This window comes from Typopeltis vanoorti, chromosome 20 (assembly GCF_054136105.1).
Source record: "Typopeltis vanoorti isolate ZY-2024b chromosome 20, IOZ_Tvanoo_1.0, whole genome shotgun sequence".
NCBI classification, from domain to species: domain Eukaryota; kingdom Metazoa; phylum Arthropoda; class Arachnida; order Uropygi; family Thelyphonidae; genus Typopeltis; species Typopeltis vanoorti.
The window spans coordinates 28,985,150-29,006,141 of NC_143568.1; the positions used below are offsets into that span (position 1 = coordinate 28,985,150).

The following is a 20,992-nucleotide window of genomic DNA, read 5'->3' on the forward strand; positions in this document are numbered from 1 at the left end:
TCTTTCCATTAAGGGTCACACTGGCTACGCAAAAATAAATTGCTGTTATTATGGAAAGTCTTTTTCTCTTCAGGTCATTTCAGCACTGGGAAAGAAGATGAAAAGGAATAAGTTAAGGTGAAGAAGCTCCCATCAGCCGTAGGAGGCCAATTGGGATCCTACTCTTAGTTAATTCCTGGACACTGAAGACTGCATAGTACGGAGAGTTTGTCCGACGACCATCTTTTAAGACATTAAACTCAGTGACATTAGATAAATGATTCCGAAGTCTGTTTGATAGTCTGTCCTTAGGTAAAAGAATTTTTGGGGGGGGGAGGGGGCACAAAACCCACCGTGTCAAGAGAGAAAGCGATAGAATTGACTTACCCATTGAGACTTTCCTGGCTTTCTTTGATCGCTATCATCAATGCCTCTCTAAATGTTTGTTTTAAAATCACACACACAAACCACGCGCGCGGGCACGCGCCCCAAGTGAATTCTGCGCATTCATTTTATATATCCCACACATCATTTAAATAGAGTTTGTAGCTTCCTTAGAAAGAATTTATCAAGAGTTTTGGTCAGACCTCTTATGCCATTATTGTTTGACAAACAAGCAGCTTTAAGAAAAGAAGACAATAATCGAAAAAAATCCATTGGGGATCAGACCTCTGCCATTGAAGCAAGACAATCCATTTTGTCCTGAAAAGAGATGGTTCAGGCACTTGAAATGTCTTGTTTTTCAATCTAATATGAGGCAGTGTGGGAATGTCACTCAAAACAAAGCTTTTGATTTAGAAGTTGCTTGCATTTAGTTTCTGTGAAACGCGATGGACCTTATACATCCAGTGCATACTTATATATGCACTGGATGAATAAGGTACAAGTTACTCTGTTCTGTCATAACAATGTTATGACAGAACAGAGTAACTTGACTTTGATTGTTTCATTGATTCATTCTAATAAATATTCTACAAGAGCTCTAAACCTTGAGGCACAAGATTTTTTATTCTAAGTTATTCTACATGAGCTCTCAACCTATGGATGGTTGAAATTATATTTCATACAGTGGATTCCTTAAAATATTGACGCATTTAGTCTTTGACAAAGGTTTTTTTCTTAGAATGGCTGAGCTATTTAACTTCAAACTATTTGTTGATGTGTGGGATCCTTAAAATAATTGTTTAAAAATTATTGCTTCTGCTGCTGCTGATGATGACCATGATAATAATAATTAGTTAAATTAATTATATGAAATAATAACAAAAATCGAAGAATCACACATGAACAGAAAAAGTGGTGAATGTGCTCATGGAAGAAAAATCAAGTGATCTTCATGATATAATGGTAAATACTCCGAAAAGATATGTAAGAAGCTCGCTTTCAATGATAACATTCTAGATAAACGATTATGCATAATTTAGCCTGAAGACGGTTTGAGATAAAGATGATAGGATTTTTTGATGCAAGGATGTTTGATAGGATCTGCTTTGAATTGATAATCAGTTCAGATCTCTCAAATGACTAAATTTGGTTTCATTTTGATGAGTCATTTGCTTTATCGCAACATATCGTAATTGTTTGATATCGTAAAGTTATCAGAAACATCTCGAAAGAAAAATACTAGGTGTTACATTGAGATCGTGCAAAAGACTGTGCGAGGGGGGAGAGAGAGAGAGAGAGAGAGTAGAAACTTCAAGGGTTACGAAGTTTCTTGTTTTAGAAGGAACCATTTATCTTATAGCAAAAATAAAAAAAAAATAATAAACATGGCAAAAACATTAGTGGATATAATCATAGTTGTTTATTAGGTTAGAATTACAAAAGAGGCAACTAAGGTTATGCATTTAGTATGCAGTATTATTACGTATGTTATTATATAATTTAATATTAATGTGTTCTAACCTACACCTTTTTTACAGGCACAAATGTCGACTGTACTACACAGAGTCGCTTAGAGTTACAGAAATTGTATAAAAATCGAGACGACAATGAAATAGCAGGTTGGGCTCAAGTTTTATGTATCAGATACGTTAGAAATCCATTGAGCAATGCGACTTGTGGAGGTGTCTGGATAAAAAAAAGAATAAGGGTGACGATTTGGGGTTCTTTTCGTTGTTTTCAAGCGCTTTGAATTTTTGTTTGCTTTTAAACCTGCAATTTAAAATTAATTGAAAGTAAACTGTACTTCAATATGAGCAAAGCTCAGGTAGTGTGGTCACTTAAAGATGGTATGTGTTGGATCGATGCAGATTCATCAAGACTTTGGGTTCTTCGGAGACTCAAATATTGCCAAATGCAACATTTAGGTCTTAAAATACCACAGTGTTGGATTTGATGACATTGGAATCTTAACAATTACGAAAGAACAAGTAGGCCACAAGACCAGTTTCCTATGACTGTAAAGTACGCGTATTTTTTCTGGCCACTTTGCATGTTTTGCGGCTACGAAAAACTAGAGTTTTCATGAAGAAAAATTAATTGTATTTCATCTGCTTTATGGTATTTATTGTTTATAAATAATGAATAAAACATTAAGTCGTTATCATGAATTTACTTTATTATTCGTTAATAATTTTTTCCATTGGATTTTTTTTGTTTGTTTTTTTGTTTTATTCAACAAGCAGCTATTGTAGACGTCATGGAGTGGAGAGTAGTGTCCTATAAAGAAAAACTTGTTAAACGACAAGATTTTTCTTTATCCAGTTTGTATTTTTAGAGTTGCAGTTTTCAAATAGGAAGTCGAATCATTCATATTAATCATAAACTGTTCATTAATAACAAAATCAATTTATGATTACGAATTAGTGCTGCTAATAATTTTCAAAACAAATTGAATTAAATTTTTTTTTTAATTCAATTTTCAAGTTTGAATTCAATTCGAATCAAACTTGTCCATAATATATATTTTTTTTTTTACAAATATCAGTGTTGGAGCTATCACAGAGTCGATATGGACGATGCCCTTTGTTCTCTCTATTAGATTCAACTGTAGTAAGAAACCATTGAATTTAAAATGCTAGAGAAAACTGGAAATAACCATGACTTACTCGGGATTCGAACCCGTATCCATAAACAATAAACACCTGGTTTATTTTGCATCAACGATGAGATGAAATAGCAGCAAGTCAGTATGATGGAGAAAGGTAGATTTTGAAACTTTTATTATAGTTTGTAGTAAACAAGAAAATCGATAAATTTCTCAGCATGTTTCTTACATATGCGCGTGCGATCGTGTCCTTACTTTCTTACTAAGATTGATTTCATCGATATGTTCTTCACATTCATAAGCAATTCGGCAGACTCCAGATTTATCCGTAAGTACTTTAAGGAGGTTCTTATCCAATCACTGGAAGGCGCGGTGGGGGGTGGGATCATCTCTTTCTTCACTATTCAACCTAGTTGCTTGCACTGCCGACTATCCCGCCATCTACGCTTCGGTGTTCCTATACGTCTCCTTTTTTGTTGTTTCTTATTTTTGTTTCGTTACTTATCTTCTTATTCCTCCCCCTCCCTCGAGTCGCCCAGGGTAAAAAATAAAGTAAGATTAATAACTTTGTCAATTATTTTCTTTAATTTGATGTTATATTAAACTTTTTTATTTCGAATAAATTTGTGGTTTAAGGAAAGTTCGTGTCGTGTTATTAACGCTTACAAAAATAAGAAAGTGATCTTTTCTTCTCTCACACACACCCCGAGTGATATTGGTAAAATGCTCCTGATATATCTGTCTCACGGAAGAGGGAAATAAACAAGCGTCTCGGTTTCTGAGAGGAAAACAAACAAACAAACCACTCCTTTTTAAGAGGATTTGAGTACGAACAGGAAGAAAAAGACCAAATTTCGATTTTTTTTTTGTTCCTTTGTTGATCAAGAAGTCAATGAACTTTAGTGATTTTAAACGGAGCTGAGATCGCAATTTACGAAATTAAAAAAAAAAAGAAATAATAAAACAAAATGAATTCTGCACACTATATAGTTTTACTTAAATATTTCATTCTACATTTTCATTTTCACGTGTTTTATTTACAGGGAAAGCCAGATAGCCTGAAGTTGTCGATGGCAACTATTCCTCTACTACCAGCAACACCGTTAAGTCTGAAGGCAATCTGAAAAGAACAAAAAAAAAACGGGGTTAATTCTATTCGCTTGGTGTTTTGTGGAGCTACATAAGCTCCACAAAACACCAACCGAATAGTGTTACATTTACACAGAAATGTAACACCGAAATAAAAAATTATTATCTACATGGCGTTTTTCATAAATATTTTATCCATAACTTAGTTTTTGTCAGGCATTCCATGAAGCAAAAGGCCTACAAGTAATACATCGGGAAAGTACAGCGTGTAATTTTTATATTTTTATCCTTCGGAAAACAGTCTTTGGTGTTTTTTATTTATTTATTTATCACATTTATCTTTTCATATATAACAAATATGGCGTACGTGCAGTGTGTAAGTAAATAAAAAAAATGCACTTTGCTATTTCATTCCAACTTTTGCCTTGAATAATGAATCTGAAAATGGCGATAAGACTAACAAATCTTGTAGTCTGACTTTACGAGTTTACTTCTACATTTCCTTCGTTTTTCAATCTACAAAACATCCTGAGATTTATCCTAACCTAATCTACCGATGCCATCCTCGGATTTGGTTTTGTAACTAAATGTAATCTCGTTAAACAAGAAAGGCCATAGGTGACGGGTATGAACAGATTAAGTTAGGATCAAATAATAATTTTTTTTTTTTTAGAATAGAATAAGTTAATTGTCATTCATTTATACATATATAGAGTATTTACAAATATATAATTCAGATTATAAACGTATAAATATATATAAACGTATATAATTTATTATAACATATATAATAATAAGTTTTTTTGTTTATTGTCTCAGATAAATTATATACATAGATACTGTAATAATCATATATATATTATATATATATATAATATATTCTATAGATGGTGGTGGTTTCATGATTATGTTTCTATACTGATCACAAGCCAGGTGTTGATTTTACTGTTTGTTGGTACGTGCTTTGAAAACTTCGACTGCTATTACAGTTTAACTTTTTTTTTGTGCAAATAGGGTTGGATTTTGAGATGGTGTGTTTGTTTCTTTGTGATACTTGTAGTGATGGTTTTTGAGAGTGTGTGTGTGGAGGGTTGTCATAGGTTTGTGTGCGGGGGAGAGAGAAACAGGAATAGCTCTAATTTTCATTCTCGCTATAACATTTATATAGCGCCTGTTTCAGCTCTCTGTATGTCCCTAGGTTTCTGTTGTCGAAGGGCAGTTTGTTTATCATGTCAGGTACGTAGAAGTTTCGGGTGGCTTTGCCGTCGTGATTGTTGTATTTATATGTTATGTAGTTTGTTGACTGTGGTCTTGTTATTTGATATGTTGTTCTCGTTATTCTATAGATTGGGCTGTAGTAGTGTTTTAACATGACTGTGTAGTGGCATAAGTGTTTCGCCTTAAATATTTTGTGTTTTTTCCGTGCTTCCTGCATAAGAGTGGGTTGTTCTCACAATATCAGCTTTACCATTTTATCTTGCAACCATTGTAACCTGTTAAGTCTGTAGTCTGCGCAGAATGCGTATGATGTGATTGCATATCTTAAAATGTTTTCACATAATGCTTTATAGATTAGTATTTTTATGTGGGGAGGGGCAATGTCTTTTAATCTGTATAATTTGCTTGCTATTATCCTAAGTTTGGTATGTAGGTAGTTTGTATGGCTACTCTAACTTTGATCAGCATCGAAGTGAAGTCTGAGATAGCGTGTTGTTTTCACCTGTGTGTGATGGTTGTGATTTTAGGTTCTGCGCTTTGTGTATAGGAGGATGAATGTTGGATAGTGAGATATTTCGTTTCTATGGGCAGGGTTTGAGGGTTTTTGAATATCATTAGCTTTGTTTTTCAAGGGTTTATATATATGCCGTTTTTGGTTAACCAGTTAGGGATTTGATTGATTTCATGTTGCGTATTTGTGTAAGCGATATTTTCGTTGTTGTGAATGGATACTATGGCCGTGTCGTCTGCGTACTGGAAGATTTTACTTTTTAGGGGAAGGTGGCTTATGTCGTGTGTGTATATGTTAAATAGAATGGGAGATAGGACAGCTCCTTGTGGTACTCCACAGGTTACATGTACCTCTTTGCTCTACGCTGATCCTATGCGTGTGGTGTGCTTTCTGTTTTTCATGTATGCTTTAAACCACTGGAGTAGACGACCTCCAATTCCGATATGGGTTAGTTTCGTTAACAAGGTTTTGTGTGTTAGTGTGTCAAATGCTTTTGTTAGGTCAATGAATACCACTAATGGTATTCTGTTTTTATCCAATGCAGCGTTTATTAGATCTGTGAAATCTTCAGGAGTGTTGCTGTTCCCTTGTTTTTTTGAAAGCCGTATTGTGTTTTGGGTATGATTTGAAATTTTTCAACGTATGTGGAGAGTTTCTGATGCACGATGCACTCCATGATTTGGTTGATTACAGACAGCGTGGCGATGGGTCTGTAAATACTTACGTTTCTTTTTCCCTGTTTGTGTATGGGTGTGATTAATGCAGTCTTCAGTGTTTCAGGTATGTGTCCAGTTTCGAAGATTTTATTTAACAGTTTTTGTATAACTGGAAGTAGGTCGGTTGAGTGTTTCTTGATGTCTTCCGGTCTGATTTCGTCTATCCTCGGTCCTTTGTTAGGGTTAATTTGTTGAATTGCCAGTGATAGTTTTTCTTTTGTTACTGTGGAGATCCACATCGACTGGGTTGCTCGTGAACCTAGTGGAGAATGTTCGTTTGTGTGAGGAAAGGTTGTTTCTTGTAGTTTTTGGACAGAGTTCACGATTAAAGTTGTTTGCCAACTGTTTGAGGGATTTGGGTCGTAGGCAAAGCTGTATTTTATTGTTTCTGAGGCAGTGGTTCTGTGTATATTGTCCAGCATTTCATTAATCAGGTGCCAGGTTTCCTTTATGTCATTCTGTGCTGTTGTTAATTTGTTGCTGTAATAGTTTCTTTTTGCCGTTCGAATCTGTGTTGTTAGGAGATTCCGTTTTCTTTTGTATTCAGCTTTTAAAGCGATATTGTTCGGCAACTTCTTAAGTTGTTTCCATCGGGCATCTTTTCTTTGTATGTCTGTTAATATGTTGTCTGTTATCCATGGATTCTGTTTCGTTTGGGGGCGTATTTTTATTTTTGTTAAAGCTTTGTTATATATTTTGTGAAATGCAAGTTTAAGATTATTATATACAGCTTCAACAGAGTCTAAAGATGCTATCTGCATCCAGTCTGTTTTTCTGATTTCATCGTTCACTATTGCTTCGTTTAGAATGCTATAATACTGTTTTGTAGTCTCAGTGATTTTTGTGGGTTCTGGTTCAGTGTGTAACTATAATGTTGTGAAATAATGGTCTGCCAGTTTGCATGTTATGACGGCTGCTGTGTGGCTGTTTGGAGGGGCCTTTATAATTATATGATCAATGCAGGATGAGGTTGTTGTGTTTCCGACTATCTCTTCTCGTGTATACGACTGTATGGATGCGGTTATGTTATATGCCGATAATAGTTCTAGGTATTGTTCTGTGTTGTTATTTATGTTCCTAATGTTTATATTAATGTCTCCTATTATTATCAAGTATTCTGAGGCGCCTACGTCCGTGGCTGGAAGCCATCTGTTCAGTTCTTCTAGGAATTTTGTGGTGCTTAAGTTGGGTGGTCTGTATATTGCGTTTAATATCAGGGAGTTTTCTTGTTTAATGTTTTTAATTTCGATGCATATGTTTTCTCTGTATTCTAATTTATAGTTTATTTCTGTTACTTCTAGTTTATGTTTGGTAAATATTATTATACCACCGCCTGGTTTTGTTTGTCTGCAGTGTTTGTGTTGTTGGAAGTGTGGCATTTGGTAGGAGGATGCCTCTTCGTTTGTCGTAGATACTTCAGTCAGTATTAAAATGCCTATTTCGTGTATATCTTCCTTCAGATAAGCTTGCAGGGTCAGCCAGTATTTTTGAATGCTTCTGATGTTGATACGGAGAATAGATAGTCCTCTTTTGGGAATTGTCAGTTGTTTCCATTCTGTTATTGATTTCAGAATGTGGCAATTATCATGTTCCGGGGTGATTACGTCAGCTTGATGGTCTGCATTCATGTTGATTGGTGTGTTGTTCCTTCTTTACAAGTTGTCAATATTCCTTTCAATGTGGCAGCCTGTTGAGGTCTTCTACGGATTTTATTTCGATTGGTTTTGTGTCGTGTCTTTCTAAGGAATATTTTGCTGGTAGTTTTTTTCTGTTTTAATTTCATTGCTTGTAGAATATTTTCTGATAGTATGGCGTTAGGTATTCGGACAAGTATATTAAGGTATTTAGTATATTGTGTGTATATATATACAGGGTGTTCGGGATAAATTTGACATATTTATAATTAATTATATTTTTCCGTAAGTTACATGTATTAACACACACTTCTCTTCATTTAAAAGTTTGGACCCTTCTTCATTCATATACAAGATGTCAGAAAGGATGGATAGCTGGAACCCACCTGAATCATGGAAGAGAATAACTTGTATCATGATGATTCGTGCCCGCCATCAAAATAAGGATATTACGACTGCTGCCCAATGCTCCCTGAATACAGTAAAAACAATCAGGCATGAACTAGAGACTTGCAATGGTGACTACGAGGATGTAGCAAGAAGAAAGATCCCTAGCAGACGATCTGATTGCGTTCGTACAGCAGAATTCCTCGCAAATCTGCAGGAAGAGGTGTTGAAGAACCCTGGCATTGGAATTCGGGCTTTGTTCGTGGAGTTGCTAACTGTAGTCAAGCCCTGGATAACAAGGGTAGCCAATGGTAGGCCGTATGTATGGCAGCAGGATTCGGCCCCTTGCCACACCTCTGGGAAAAGTCAAAAATGGTTGTCTGAAAATTTCTACGACTTCACCAGTCCAAATGTTTGGCCTCCAAACTCCCCAAACCTTAACCCCATGGATTATTTTGTATGGGGCGCAGTTGAAAAAGACACCAATCGCACTTCCAGTACTACAAAAGCCCAGTTAATGGATAAAATTAAAACAGTTTTTGCGGCCCTTCCCAGGGAGACTGTAGCATCAGCTTGTTCGAGGTTCCGAAGCAGAATTGAAGCTGTGATCGATGCTAATGGTGGTTATTTTGAGTAAATCTTGTTGATAGTATTGTAATTAACTCTGCCTGTAATGTTTTTTTGTCAATTCATTAAATTTAATAGATACAAAGAAGATTTTCTTTTTCCTTACGAAACTGTCAAATTTATCCCGAACACCCTGTATATATATATATATATATATATATATATATATATATATACATATATTAATAATGATAATAATAATAATAAACATTAATAACAAAGAATTAGAACAAAATCACTAATTATCGATATCAGGCAATCGAAGTTGGCAGTGCAACTTCAAAGAAGCTATTCAACTATTTACAACAATTAAATATCAACGAAGTGACCTCATATGACCTCCAAAAAATAGCATTATTGGAACAGTCCATATTTGAAGACGTTACCTGACAGACTATTCTTAGATTCTTGAGTAGATTCTGAATTGTTCTGTATCCCCACTGAAATCCTTGTTTAAATGATTTGGCTGTGTCTCAATTACGTGAATAGCATAATAATAATTATTCTTCAAATACAGCCAATCTGTAGAGCCAAATGGAGATTGACAAGACATATTGCTCGGGTGAAAAACGACAGATGGAACAAGACAATAACTCAGCGGAATTTATGCGAAGGAAGACGAATACCGGGACCACCAGAGCGAAGATGGAAGGATATCTTGATGGCATGGCTGCAGAATGTTGACATCGGGGAACCTTCCACAGAGAAAGATGGAAACAAATGAGGAGGGCTGTAACCTTGTAATCAAAAGCAGCTCTACAAATAGCTTAAAAGAAGAAGGAGAAAATAACCGAAGAATATCTTAAAGTACTCATGCGCGGTTTGAATGTAAAGCCAATGCAAACAGGTTGCATCGTTCGCACAGCCGTAATGGTTTGAAAAGAATTGGTAGAGAAGTTCAGTCTTTTGTGGGTGAAAAACACGTGAAAAATAAAACAATAATCAAAGATTTTCAGCAGATTCTATTAGTCTAAGTTATTTCTTAAAAATTAGTGATGTGAAGCTCATATAAGGATTAAGCAAAATGTGCAAGACATCCGGAGACGATGGATCAAGATCGGGCTAAGCTTTGCTGAATTGGCTTCACAGGCATAAAAGACCAGAAGAGCATTTATCGAGCAATATACTCAACTGGAAAGGTCATAAGAAAAATTACGACCTTTTCAGTTGAATATATTAAAATAGGCAAAGCTACATTTTTGGAAACGTACAGTAAACAGTAAAATCCACACTTACCAAAGTCGACTCTGTTGTCATGTCCACCCGACCAGACACAGTTTGCCAGAAGGAACCTCGCTGTCCGGGTGCCAAAATGCGCTTTCCGGTTCCTCCGTTAAAGGCATGAATATAATTATTAGTGGGGATATAAATATCAAAGTACAAGCATCCTTGTCTCGGCCATTGTGTTTGCAACCATCTAGTTTGGGTAGCTGCCCTTCGAGTGCTTAGTTTAGCGAGGTCGACATACATGACCATACCTGAATAACGAAATTCATGAACATTAGTTTTTTTTTTATAAATTGTAAGTTCAATATAAAAATGACAGCTTTGCGTCAAATTATTGAAACTATTTTCCTTATAGTATTCTTTTTTTCATTCTATTGTTTTAACATGTCCATTGTCTTAACAATAGACATGTTTTGATACATTAATTGTTGTTAACGCGTTTAATTGTTTGGCACGTTCATTATAGAAACAATTGATAAATATATGGAAGAGAAATACCGGCCAATAAATTAGAAACGTTTATTTAGTACCGTGTTAGACCTCCTTTAGCTCGAATTACAGCACAAATATATAGTGCGGCGTAGAATTCACAAAAGTGTTGGATTACTTCTACGCGACATCAGGCGTTCATAAGACAGTCCTTCAACTAACTCAGGTTTAACGGGAGAGAACTTTGCTCCCAGATCTAACAGAACCAATACATTCTCAATGGGGTTCAGCTCCCTGCTTTTTGGTGACCACTGAAGTCTCTGTGATGCTCGCTGGACAGCTGCTGAACAATTCTTTCTCGACGGACAAGAGCATTGTCGTTCAATAAACAACCGTCACCTGCTATATAAAAAGCCGACTTGATCGGCAAGAATGCTCAGATATTCCTTGGAAGGCACTCGACCTTTGAGAAATATCAAGGGACCCGTTCTATACCACACAGAACATGCTCCAAACAATTACATCACCTCCGGATCCTTTAATTGAGTTTACAAGGCAAGTTAGATTCATTGCTTCATGGTGCTCTCGCCAAACAGTGTACACCAAATTTCCTGTTATTCGCAAATGTCAATGGTTTCCGTATAGGCATGCGACACTCAATCCGGATCCTCTATAATTCCTTGTAAATAGTTCGGTAAGTATGGATCGGAAACAACCTTCATTGAATGCTTCGATCAGTTTCTGCACCCAGGAAGTTCTGTTTGTGCGTACAAGTCGTCTTCTTAGACGGCGAGTTTCTGACAGACTATCTTACGACCACAGTTACCCCTTTTAGACAATGTGAGTTATTTTTCCACTTATTAAACATTTATGTCCTGAGATATCCTAAGATATCCTAAGATACCTCAACTTTTCAGAAACTAGTCAACTCTGCAGTTTTCAAAATTGTGGCTGCAGTCAGATGGACACCCACAACAAGCTCTTCATCGAACTCCAAAAGATTGTTTTTCCCATTGTCAATTTCCTATTGACGAGTACTGACCTTGGTTTCCAAGAACAAGTGGTAATTCACGCGACCAAATATTTTGCATATATACGCTGCGTGAATGAAGTTTACTTGCATTTGCATAAAGATTTCTAATTTAGTGACCGGTATTTGTTACATCAATTGTTTAGTAAAACTTGAAACAAACATTAGGGAACATGATGCGTGATATTTTGGTTGAGAAATGTGAAAAAGAAGAAAAGAAGAAGAAGAAGAAGAAGAAGCGGAAGAAAATAGAAGAAGAAGAACAAGCGAAGAAGAAAAAGAAGCGGAAGAAAATAGAAGAAGAAGAAGAAGAAGAAGCGGAAGAAGAAAATAGAAGAAGCAGAAGAAGCAGCTGAAGAAAATAGAAGAAGAAGAAGAAGAGGAGAAGAAGAAGAAGAAGCGGAAGTAAATAGAAGAAGAAGAAGAAGAAGAAGAAGAAGAAGAAGAAGAAGAAGAAGAAGAAGAAGAAGAAGAAGAAGAAGAAGAAGAAGAAGAAGCGGAAGAAAATAGAAGAAGAAGAAGAAAAAGAGAAGAAGAAGAAGCGGAAGAAAATAGAAGAAGAAGAAGAAGAAGAAGAAGAAGAAGAAGAAGAAGAAGCGGAAGGAAATAGAAGAAGAAGAAGAAAAAGAGAAGAAGAAGAAGCGGAAGAAAATAGAAGAAGAAGAAGAAGAAGGAGAAGTAGAAGAAGAAGAAGAAGAAGAAGAAGAAGAAGAAGCGGAAGAAATAGAACTCCATTGTATTTCCTAAATCGCTGCTAAGTTATTTTCTCCAAAATTTCTCAGTGTGTTTCAAGATTCCTGGTCGTTTGGTGAAAAACGAAATATAGAATTATCGAACTTTAGTAATAAAAAAAGTAAATAAATCAACAAAGAAAGAACCTGTTCTTCCACCAAGCGTCTGTTGTCCATAGGACCAGTTTTCGTCTCCGTTAAGATTCTTAGTAAAGCCACAGTCATCCGTTTCGAAGTCACAGGTGTAATCGGGCAGTCTGGGTGGATCTGGACGAGGTTTACCTACAAGTAAAAATATGAACACTTTAAATGACAGCAATTCGAATGAAACCACAAATAAATAAAAATGATTGAAAACTGATGAGTATAATTAATTCTCTGTTGAAATAAAATATGTATGGACTTATATATTATCTGCTATTTTATTAACCTTTTTGGCTACAAAGAGATCTGCTCCACAAAGATACTTCTATCTTTAATATGAAAAGTAAATTATTCGCTTTGTTTTATTGTTTTCAGATTTCGACTGAATGATATCGAAATTAAATATTTACTTTAATTAACGTGTTAAATAATCTTTGGATTCAGCATAAGCAAACTCGTGACATGTTTGATATGAGCAGACGACCACACTTCTGTTCAAATAATATTTGATCATTGTTTGCGAACAAAGAATTTTGTTCGTAAACAATGACATTTTCACTATTTCTCATGATGTCAGTAAATGATACTTCAGCGTGCTAGGCTCAGACATTTTAGCAGATGAATAGAATGCAATATTAAAAATAATCTTGAATATATCTGGATTATTTTACAACTTAAATGTTTATTTTATTATTGTTTTTGTAAATTTTTTTAGCGAGTGTTGGTCTGAAAATATTTCAACATTTGAAATCCCCCATCTCCACTTAACCTTCGACACATGACAGAGATAAAATATTCTTACCATCACACTCGTACAACTTGTTTACACGTCTGATATCACTAGCACTTAATCCTGGCTTTCTCGTTACGGTAAGCAATTCACGTCCATTTTTGGCTACCATGGTAAAGGCTTTATTATCTTTCGAGAATGCTCTGTTGTCGTACAACATGATGGAATCATAATCAAACTGTTCGCCCAGGAGATTGTTGAATGCTGGAGCTCTTTTATTGAAGTTGTGCTTTTGATCTGAAAATGAAACAAACAAACAAAAAATCAGAGTCGTTTTCCATTGGAAGCAGTGTAATATTTTCATTGTCAATTTAACATTTAAAAGAAAAATCGAATTAATTTAAAAGCGTCTAATATCTAAAAGTCTTCTCTTGGACCACAAGGTTTTATAACAGTGTAGAATTAGTAAAAGAAATTCATAAGATGTGTGGAGTTACTTTCGAAGAATATTATAGCAGTGCACATAATTGGCATTATGTTCACTGCTCTAATAAAACTATAAGAATGCGAGGGTGGTCTGAAATGTTCTCGCCCTAACAATTAAAAAACGAATTTATCATTTCCAAATTATTTTATTTTTCAACACAATCTCCTTTAAGACTAATCCGTTTATTAAAGAGATGCTCCAGCGTCATTATTCCGTCCTTGTAGTGGTTATCAGTAAGATCTGCAAAATATCCTTCTACAGCTGCAATAAGGGTTTAATTCGAAGAAAAACGCTGACCAGCGAGGAATAGGTTTGGTTTGAGGAAGATGTAGAAGTGACAAGTTGCCTAATCTAGGGAATAGGGTGGATGTTCCAATAATTAATAGTGCAGATCCCTTAATTTTCCCATTGCCAAAACACCTTTGTGGGAGGGGTGCATTGGCCTGAAAAAAAAAAGAATTTTTTTCTTCTGCAAACTGGGTCTTTTCTCACGAATATTTTCGTCTAGTCTAGTTAAAAGATCGGAATAATATTTCCCGGTTGTTGTTTTACCCTTTTCAATATAATTAATAAACAAAATGCGTTTAGCATCCAAAACAACCAATGCCATGACCTTTCCTGCTGATGGAACCGACTTTGTCTTCTTTGGCACTGAAAAACCGGCTTCTGTCTACTGTTTTGACTGCGGTTTGGATGGTGGTGTGTAATGGTGAATCCAAATCTCATCCATAGTAATACATCGACTCACAAAATCAGTTTTATTCTTGTTAAAACGCTCCAAGCACTGTTCAGAGATTTTCATGCGACTGCGTTTTTGATCTGCTGTGAGCAAGCGAGGCACCCATCTTGCGAAAAGCTTTTTCATTGGCAATTCTTCATGCAAAATACATCCTAAACGTTCTTTTGAAATGCCTATAGGCTCAGCAATTTCACGCACTTTGATTCGCCGGTCATCCAATACCATATCGTGCACTTGATCAATGATTTCTGATGTTGTTATACCTTTTTCGACGTCCTTCAAGTGGATCATCTTCAAGGCTGGTACGGCCACGTTTAAACTCGGCAGCCCTCATAATTGTCGAAAACGAAGGAGACCAGTGCCCATAAACTTTTATGACCTTCGAATGAATTTCTTTTGCCGTTAAACCTTCTTTTACAAAGAATTTTATAATGACGTGATATTCAATTTTATCCATTTCAAGGGATACAGACAAAACTTTTGCTTCAGACAGCTGTATAAAACAAACTTCTTGATAGAATGACTTGCAATTTCACAAGGATGCTTATGATAGATGTACCAACTTAGAAAAAATATTGCCGATAGTGTTGCCATCTATGATCAAGCCCGAGAACTTTTCAGACCACCCTCGGAACTCCTATGTTCAAATACAAGTAGAAAGCCAAGAACATTTATAAGCACTTTCTACTGAAGTGGGAGATTAATCAGTATAACACGGCGATAGAAGAGTCCCCGCCCCTCCTTCCGTGTCCTCTTGCAGAACGGATATATTAACCGAATAATACACGATTTGATAAATATATCAACGGATGGTGATCGAATTATTCTGTTAATACCAATGAATAGGTTCACAACAAGCTTAACTAATTTATCGCAACAGACCATTGAAACTAATACGCAAAGGAAGGTGGAGTGGGACTAAAACACGTCATAATAAAATATGACGTCATTAAATTATATAAATTAAATTGATGATTATGTTCCATCCATTCCCATGTGCGAGTCATACAGATGGCCGAGTTACTTGTAATTTTATAAACCCAACTTTGAAAATGAGAGATTGATCACGTGGGTTCTCTGTACGATTTTTGTTCTATTAGAGGAAGCATACGGAATATTTTTCCAAACTTTCCATTTCTGCAAAATGCCGTCCGTTGAAGTCCTTATATATTTTTTGCTTACTTAGATGGGATTCGAACGCACTTTTCAACTGACCCTCTCGCCGATGGAGGTGCCTGTTTTGACATGTAAGGAAACGATTATAATCAGACTATTTCTGATAACCAATTAATAGATCCTACTGTATAATAAAAGGCTATTTCTTCTATCCATTGTATACACATGTTAATGTATATACAATAGATAGAAGAGATGTGCTTATTAAACCACTGATATGAATAATACATCACCATTTCATCAAAATTCGGGACATCAGCAAACATTCCATTTAAACATAATTTAAATAGAACGTTTTATGGTTAACGGTTCATAGTTATAATAGACAGATAAATAAATAACGTGCTTACCCTCCTGTATGTTATCCCAGTAAATGGTAAGATAATCGTCCCTATCTGACCTGTTCTGCTCGTGGTCAAATCCTATCGCGTGTCCCAGCTCGTGAGAAACAATATTTTTCCAGTGGCATCCACTGGCCAGTGACACAACTTGCTCGCCACCCACCATCCCTAGAGAAGAATAACATCTAAAAAAAAACATTTTAATTAATAGGAATATTAAGAAATGTGTTTAATTTTAATTAGGGGAGTTTCACCATTTTGTCTTTAATGAAATATATTCAATGTAGGAAGCCTATTTACCCTTTCACAGCCTTCATTATAATGTAGTTTTTGTCTGCAGCAGTTTTCTCTCGAAACCTCACGCAGGTATTATCATGGTAGTCCTGTATTCCACTTTTTATGATTGCAGTGTGTTGAGCTGAACAATGGTAAGACGTAAAAATTCAGTCAGAATCTCTTTAAATTTTATTCAGAGTCAGTACATTTAGAATAGCAAAGACAAAACAATCTGAACACTTAATAATAACAATTCACTTACCAATTGATGAGTCAATTATATATGGAACTGTATTGTCTGTCCAATATTTCAAAGGATTCACAATTGCGTTTCTATCCTGCAAAAAGAGACATTGTTTAATGCATCGAGTATTAACGATAATAATAAAACAATATGCGGTGATCGTTTGGTGTAGATATGGACTGTTTTTCATTTTAGGCGTATATTTATTTTTAGAACCGTTTATAGAAATGTTAAAATTTTAAAAACTTTATAATTTTTCTATTTATTTATATATTTCAAAATGGATTATATTATGGATCCAGTCATATTTTATAGCCAACTATGAAAGAAATTAAAAATGCTTATTAAAACGAAAGTTTAAAAAATTAATTATTTTCTATATCTGACTATAAAATATGTCTGGATCTATAATATCCTCCATTGCAAATATTTTACTTATGCTAAATTGAGCCTTTTCATTTTTTAGTTATTGGTTTTAATTCTTTGTAAACGCACACTGTAAGTAACTCATTACTTTTATATATATATTATGCACTGGTAAGAACTGAGTTCAAAAAGTCGCCATTTGCTAAAGGCGCTTCTGTACATACATATATTCAAGTATTTTTGTTCATAATTGTTGCGATAAATAAATAATTAAAATATACTTACTGCATGTGGATCAATCCCTGCAATGTCTCCTTCGAACAAATCTGCGTAAATACATTTTCCATTAATTTGAATGTTATTTGCTAGCATTTAAGTAATTTTATCATGTAATAAGGACAGTATAAGATAACTGAATTTTGTCTTTCTTCCGATCTAACAATTAACAGGTAGAACTTGATTGTGACGTAAACATTTCACCATTGCAATGTTTACGTCAGCACAACTGGAGTAACGTCAAAATGGAGCAAACGATCATCTGAAACTCCAATTGTTACTCCATAAATGTCTTCTGATACTCCAATTGGAGTTGTAATTAATATGAAGCGACATCAAACTCTTCTGATGTTGCTTCATATCTCGACGCATTTCACCACTTCGGATTCGTTAGTTCATGCCTCATTTGCTCTTTTTGACGAAAACTAAATAATAGATGCAGTGCAGTTTAAGTGTGGCACAGGGAGATTGCCTTAATTTAAGATTAGGGTTAGCGAAATGTAAAACAAATGTCAACCAATTCATCTATAACGTTGGATGATCACCAACTTATAGATGAATTCGTTGACATTTGTTTACCTGTGACTCCTCTGATCCCCTATTAAGACTATCGTCTTAATAATGGATCAGAGGAGTTACATGTAACACTTGGTTGGATACAAGTTCGAAAGGGAATATCGGATTTTGTATCACGTGAGTTGTGAATTAACAGCAGTTTGGTTTTGAACTATTTTGTTGCATGTTTAGGAAAAGATTTGAACCAGGAATTTAGGCATGTATCGTCATCATTATTATTGTTTTAATGCCACCAGACCAGATACAAATCGAGCAAGTGAGGAACTATGGCGACCGCCTCCATTGGCATTATTGTAGTGCAAAATAACATCTAAACTAAGGGGGGGAAGTGCAAAGTACGTCCCTTAAAAGGACAGAATACACACGACGTTTTACGAATTGCATTAAGAGTGTACGTTGAAGGATGTTGGTGAGAAAAATAGCAATAGTTTCCCTTTATTTATTTTTATTTCTTCGTATGGGGTTCTCCCCTTGTTCCTTTGCCGTAACTTAGGACTGTTTGAGCCCTCCTAGTGGGGGACTTTTGATTGTAGATCTGTGTGTGTGTGTGTGTGTGCGCGCTCAAGGGGCCGGTTTGCCTGTTCTGAGGAAACGAAAACCCCGAGTTTCCAGGTGGAAAAAAAACCCTACCTCCGTATGAGACCGGCTAACTCATCTTTAGTCGAAAGATGACCAGATAAAGGTTCCTCACGTCATGGACGGGGATCGAACCCAGGCCTTTCCGACCAAAGGGCTTTGTTTATTACCAACTGAGCTGCGGTGGCTTCAATAATTTCGGCTCTTTCGCTACCGGTGATAAAATGGCATTTCTTCCGTCTTGATCTATAGAATAGGAAGATTTTGCTTCCAAATCGATTCAGTTGGATAAATATTATCTGCATCTAAGCGTATTTTATTTTTGCTTTTAAAAGAAATTTTTTCAGGAATTTGTACGCATTTATACGTAAAATATATCTCGAATTTAGCTTCCAAATCGAATATTACAAGAATATAAATAATAACATCTATACACAAACATAGTATCGTTTTTCAATTCGGGAATGCATGCTTTTTATCTAAATTAATATAATTAAGTTACTAATGACAATATTACGTAAATATATTAAAAAATATATTTCTTACCTGGGTTTTCCATCGCAGTTCTTATCAGCGCCTCTGTAAAAAGAACAAGGAATCAATTTAAAATTGTGTTTACATTTAATTTTCTTACTTTTAACACGTAGAATTTTCGTTAAGTTAGAGATTTATTCCTAATTTGTATAAAAACTCTTTCGTCGTAATGTTTTAGCTCATTGACGTTCTTTTTATATGAAGAATATTTAGATAAGTTAAGACATGCTAACGAGACATCTTTTAGTTCTATTTATTAACTCAAACTCACCCTCTTCCTCGGTGGGAATTTCAGTACCCACTGCGAGGACAACCGTCGCCACGATCAAACACAAAGGTCGGAACATTTTTGACTACTGAGTTACGAACGAAATGCATATTTATACTGTTTTCGATTGTGCTGTTTATTACCGAATTCTGTTCGTGAATTTCAACAGGTGTCTTCCTAAAAAAGAGAAAGAAAAAAATGGGAATTATTGAGCTGCAACAACTGGAGTCCCTTAAGGTTGATTTCTTGCTGAAGATAAAGTTTTATCTGCTGATTAGCTTTCTCATTTAAATCTCCTGAATCAGCAGAAATAACATTTGTTTGATTCACATTAGAATGAAGTTGTTTTTATGAACTTTCATTTTTAGAAACAGTTATGGCTGCTATATGGTTTCATTGCTATTAAATGAATAATCCGTCTGCATATGAATACAATGCAACGGTTTTCATGATGATGTTTTTTCTGATTGTTGCTGTTGGTCTCGTGAATAGCATAATGTGTTCACTTGTTCAAATCCAATTGTTACATAAAAATCATAATTCAAATGTATCGTAGTTTAGATATTTAACTTATTTCTTGTGCTGCTTCCAGTAGAATACGTTTTACAACGAATCTACAGTTCCTTTTTATCGCAAACGAAGGAAATGCCTCAATAAGCCTCGTATTTTGCAGTAATAAACCAGAAGGATATTTATTTGAATCCTTACTTTTCACACAAATACGAAGTCGAAGAAACGACCAACAATTTGATAGCTTTATAACTCAGAGATGGATATCCTTTTTCGAGTGATATCCAAAATTGAGACAGTGATTGTATTTTATGTCTGGACACTTGAGTGACATCAGAAGACAACTCGATCAGCTTTTCTTTTTCACGAGGATCAAGTGCGCATGATTTTATATCTTCCAAGAAGGGATTATTAATCCAGAGGTTATCTTTACGAGGATCTTCATTTTCAGGGAAATAATTATTAACATTTTCAGCTAACGCCCTTAAATGTTGACTTATGTTGATTATGACTTTCTTGTTGACATCAGCCGCAATCAAAAATTCTCCCAAAAGTGGAAACATTTCTATATCTTCCTCTTGTATGTGACTGTCCCAAAGAGCCAGCTTCTTTTTGAACGCGTCCATTTTATTTCTTAGTGTAAAAATATTTGTGCAAGACCCCTGAAGAGAAATATTAAGTTCGTTAAGAAGGCTAAATATCTCCGCCATACAAGCAAGCTTAGCCATCCATTCCTCATTCAACAAAGACTCTACTAGGTCAGATTTTCGATCTCGCAGAAACTGCTTTACTTCTTCTCCCCAGTTCGAAAAGGCGTGCAAGAACCCTCCCTCTCGATAACCACCTCACTTCTGCATGGAGAAGATGTTGGTAGTGTGAGTCCATACTCTCACACAGTGTCGTGAACAGCCTGGAGTTCATAGCTCGACTACAAATTTCATTAATGATCTTCACCACGTCATTCATCACAGTGTTAAGTTCAGTAGAAAGCTTCTTTGCAGCTGGGTGCTCCCGGTGGATCATACAGTGAGTGGACAAAACTTCTGGGTGCGCGACTTCCTTTATTTTCGCAACTACTCGTGAACGACGTTCACTGATGCTCGCAGCATCGTCCGTACACACTCCGACGCATTTTCTCCAGTCTAAGCCCTGCGCTTGAAAATACCCGTCAAGAGCATTAAA

General features: G+C 35.5%; 1 protein-coding gene across 1 annotated transcript; it reads right to left on the bottom strand.

Annotated features, from left to right (window-relative positions):
- Nucleotides 1-3,941: 3,941 nt before the first annotated feature.
- Nucleotides 3,942-19,395, bottom strand: LOC150095307 (astacin-like metalloprotease toxin 1). Its single transcript, XM_090409838.1, has 10 exons — nt 19,304-19,395; nt 19,045-19,077; nt 17,356-17,396; nt 16,723-16,798; nt 16,485-16,602; nt 16,194-16,369; nt 13,514-13,738; nt 12,715-12,849; nt 10,387-10,628; nt 3,942-4,088 (listed from the first exon to the last, which is right to left on the bottom strand). Exons 1-10 carry the CDS (start codon nt 19,377-19,379, stop codon nt 4,002-4,004), a joined length of 1,209 nt encoding a protein of 402 aa, XP_090265964.1. The 5' UTR covers nt 19,380-19,395; the 3' UTR covers nt 3,942-4,001.
- Nucleotides 19,396-20,992: the final 1,597 nt, after the last annotated feature.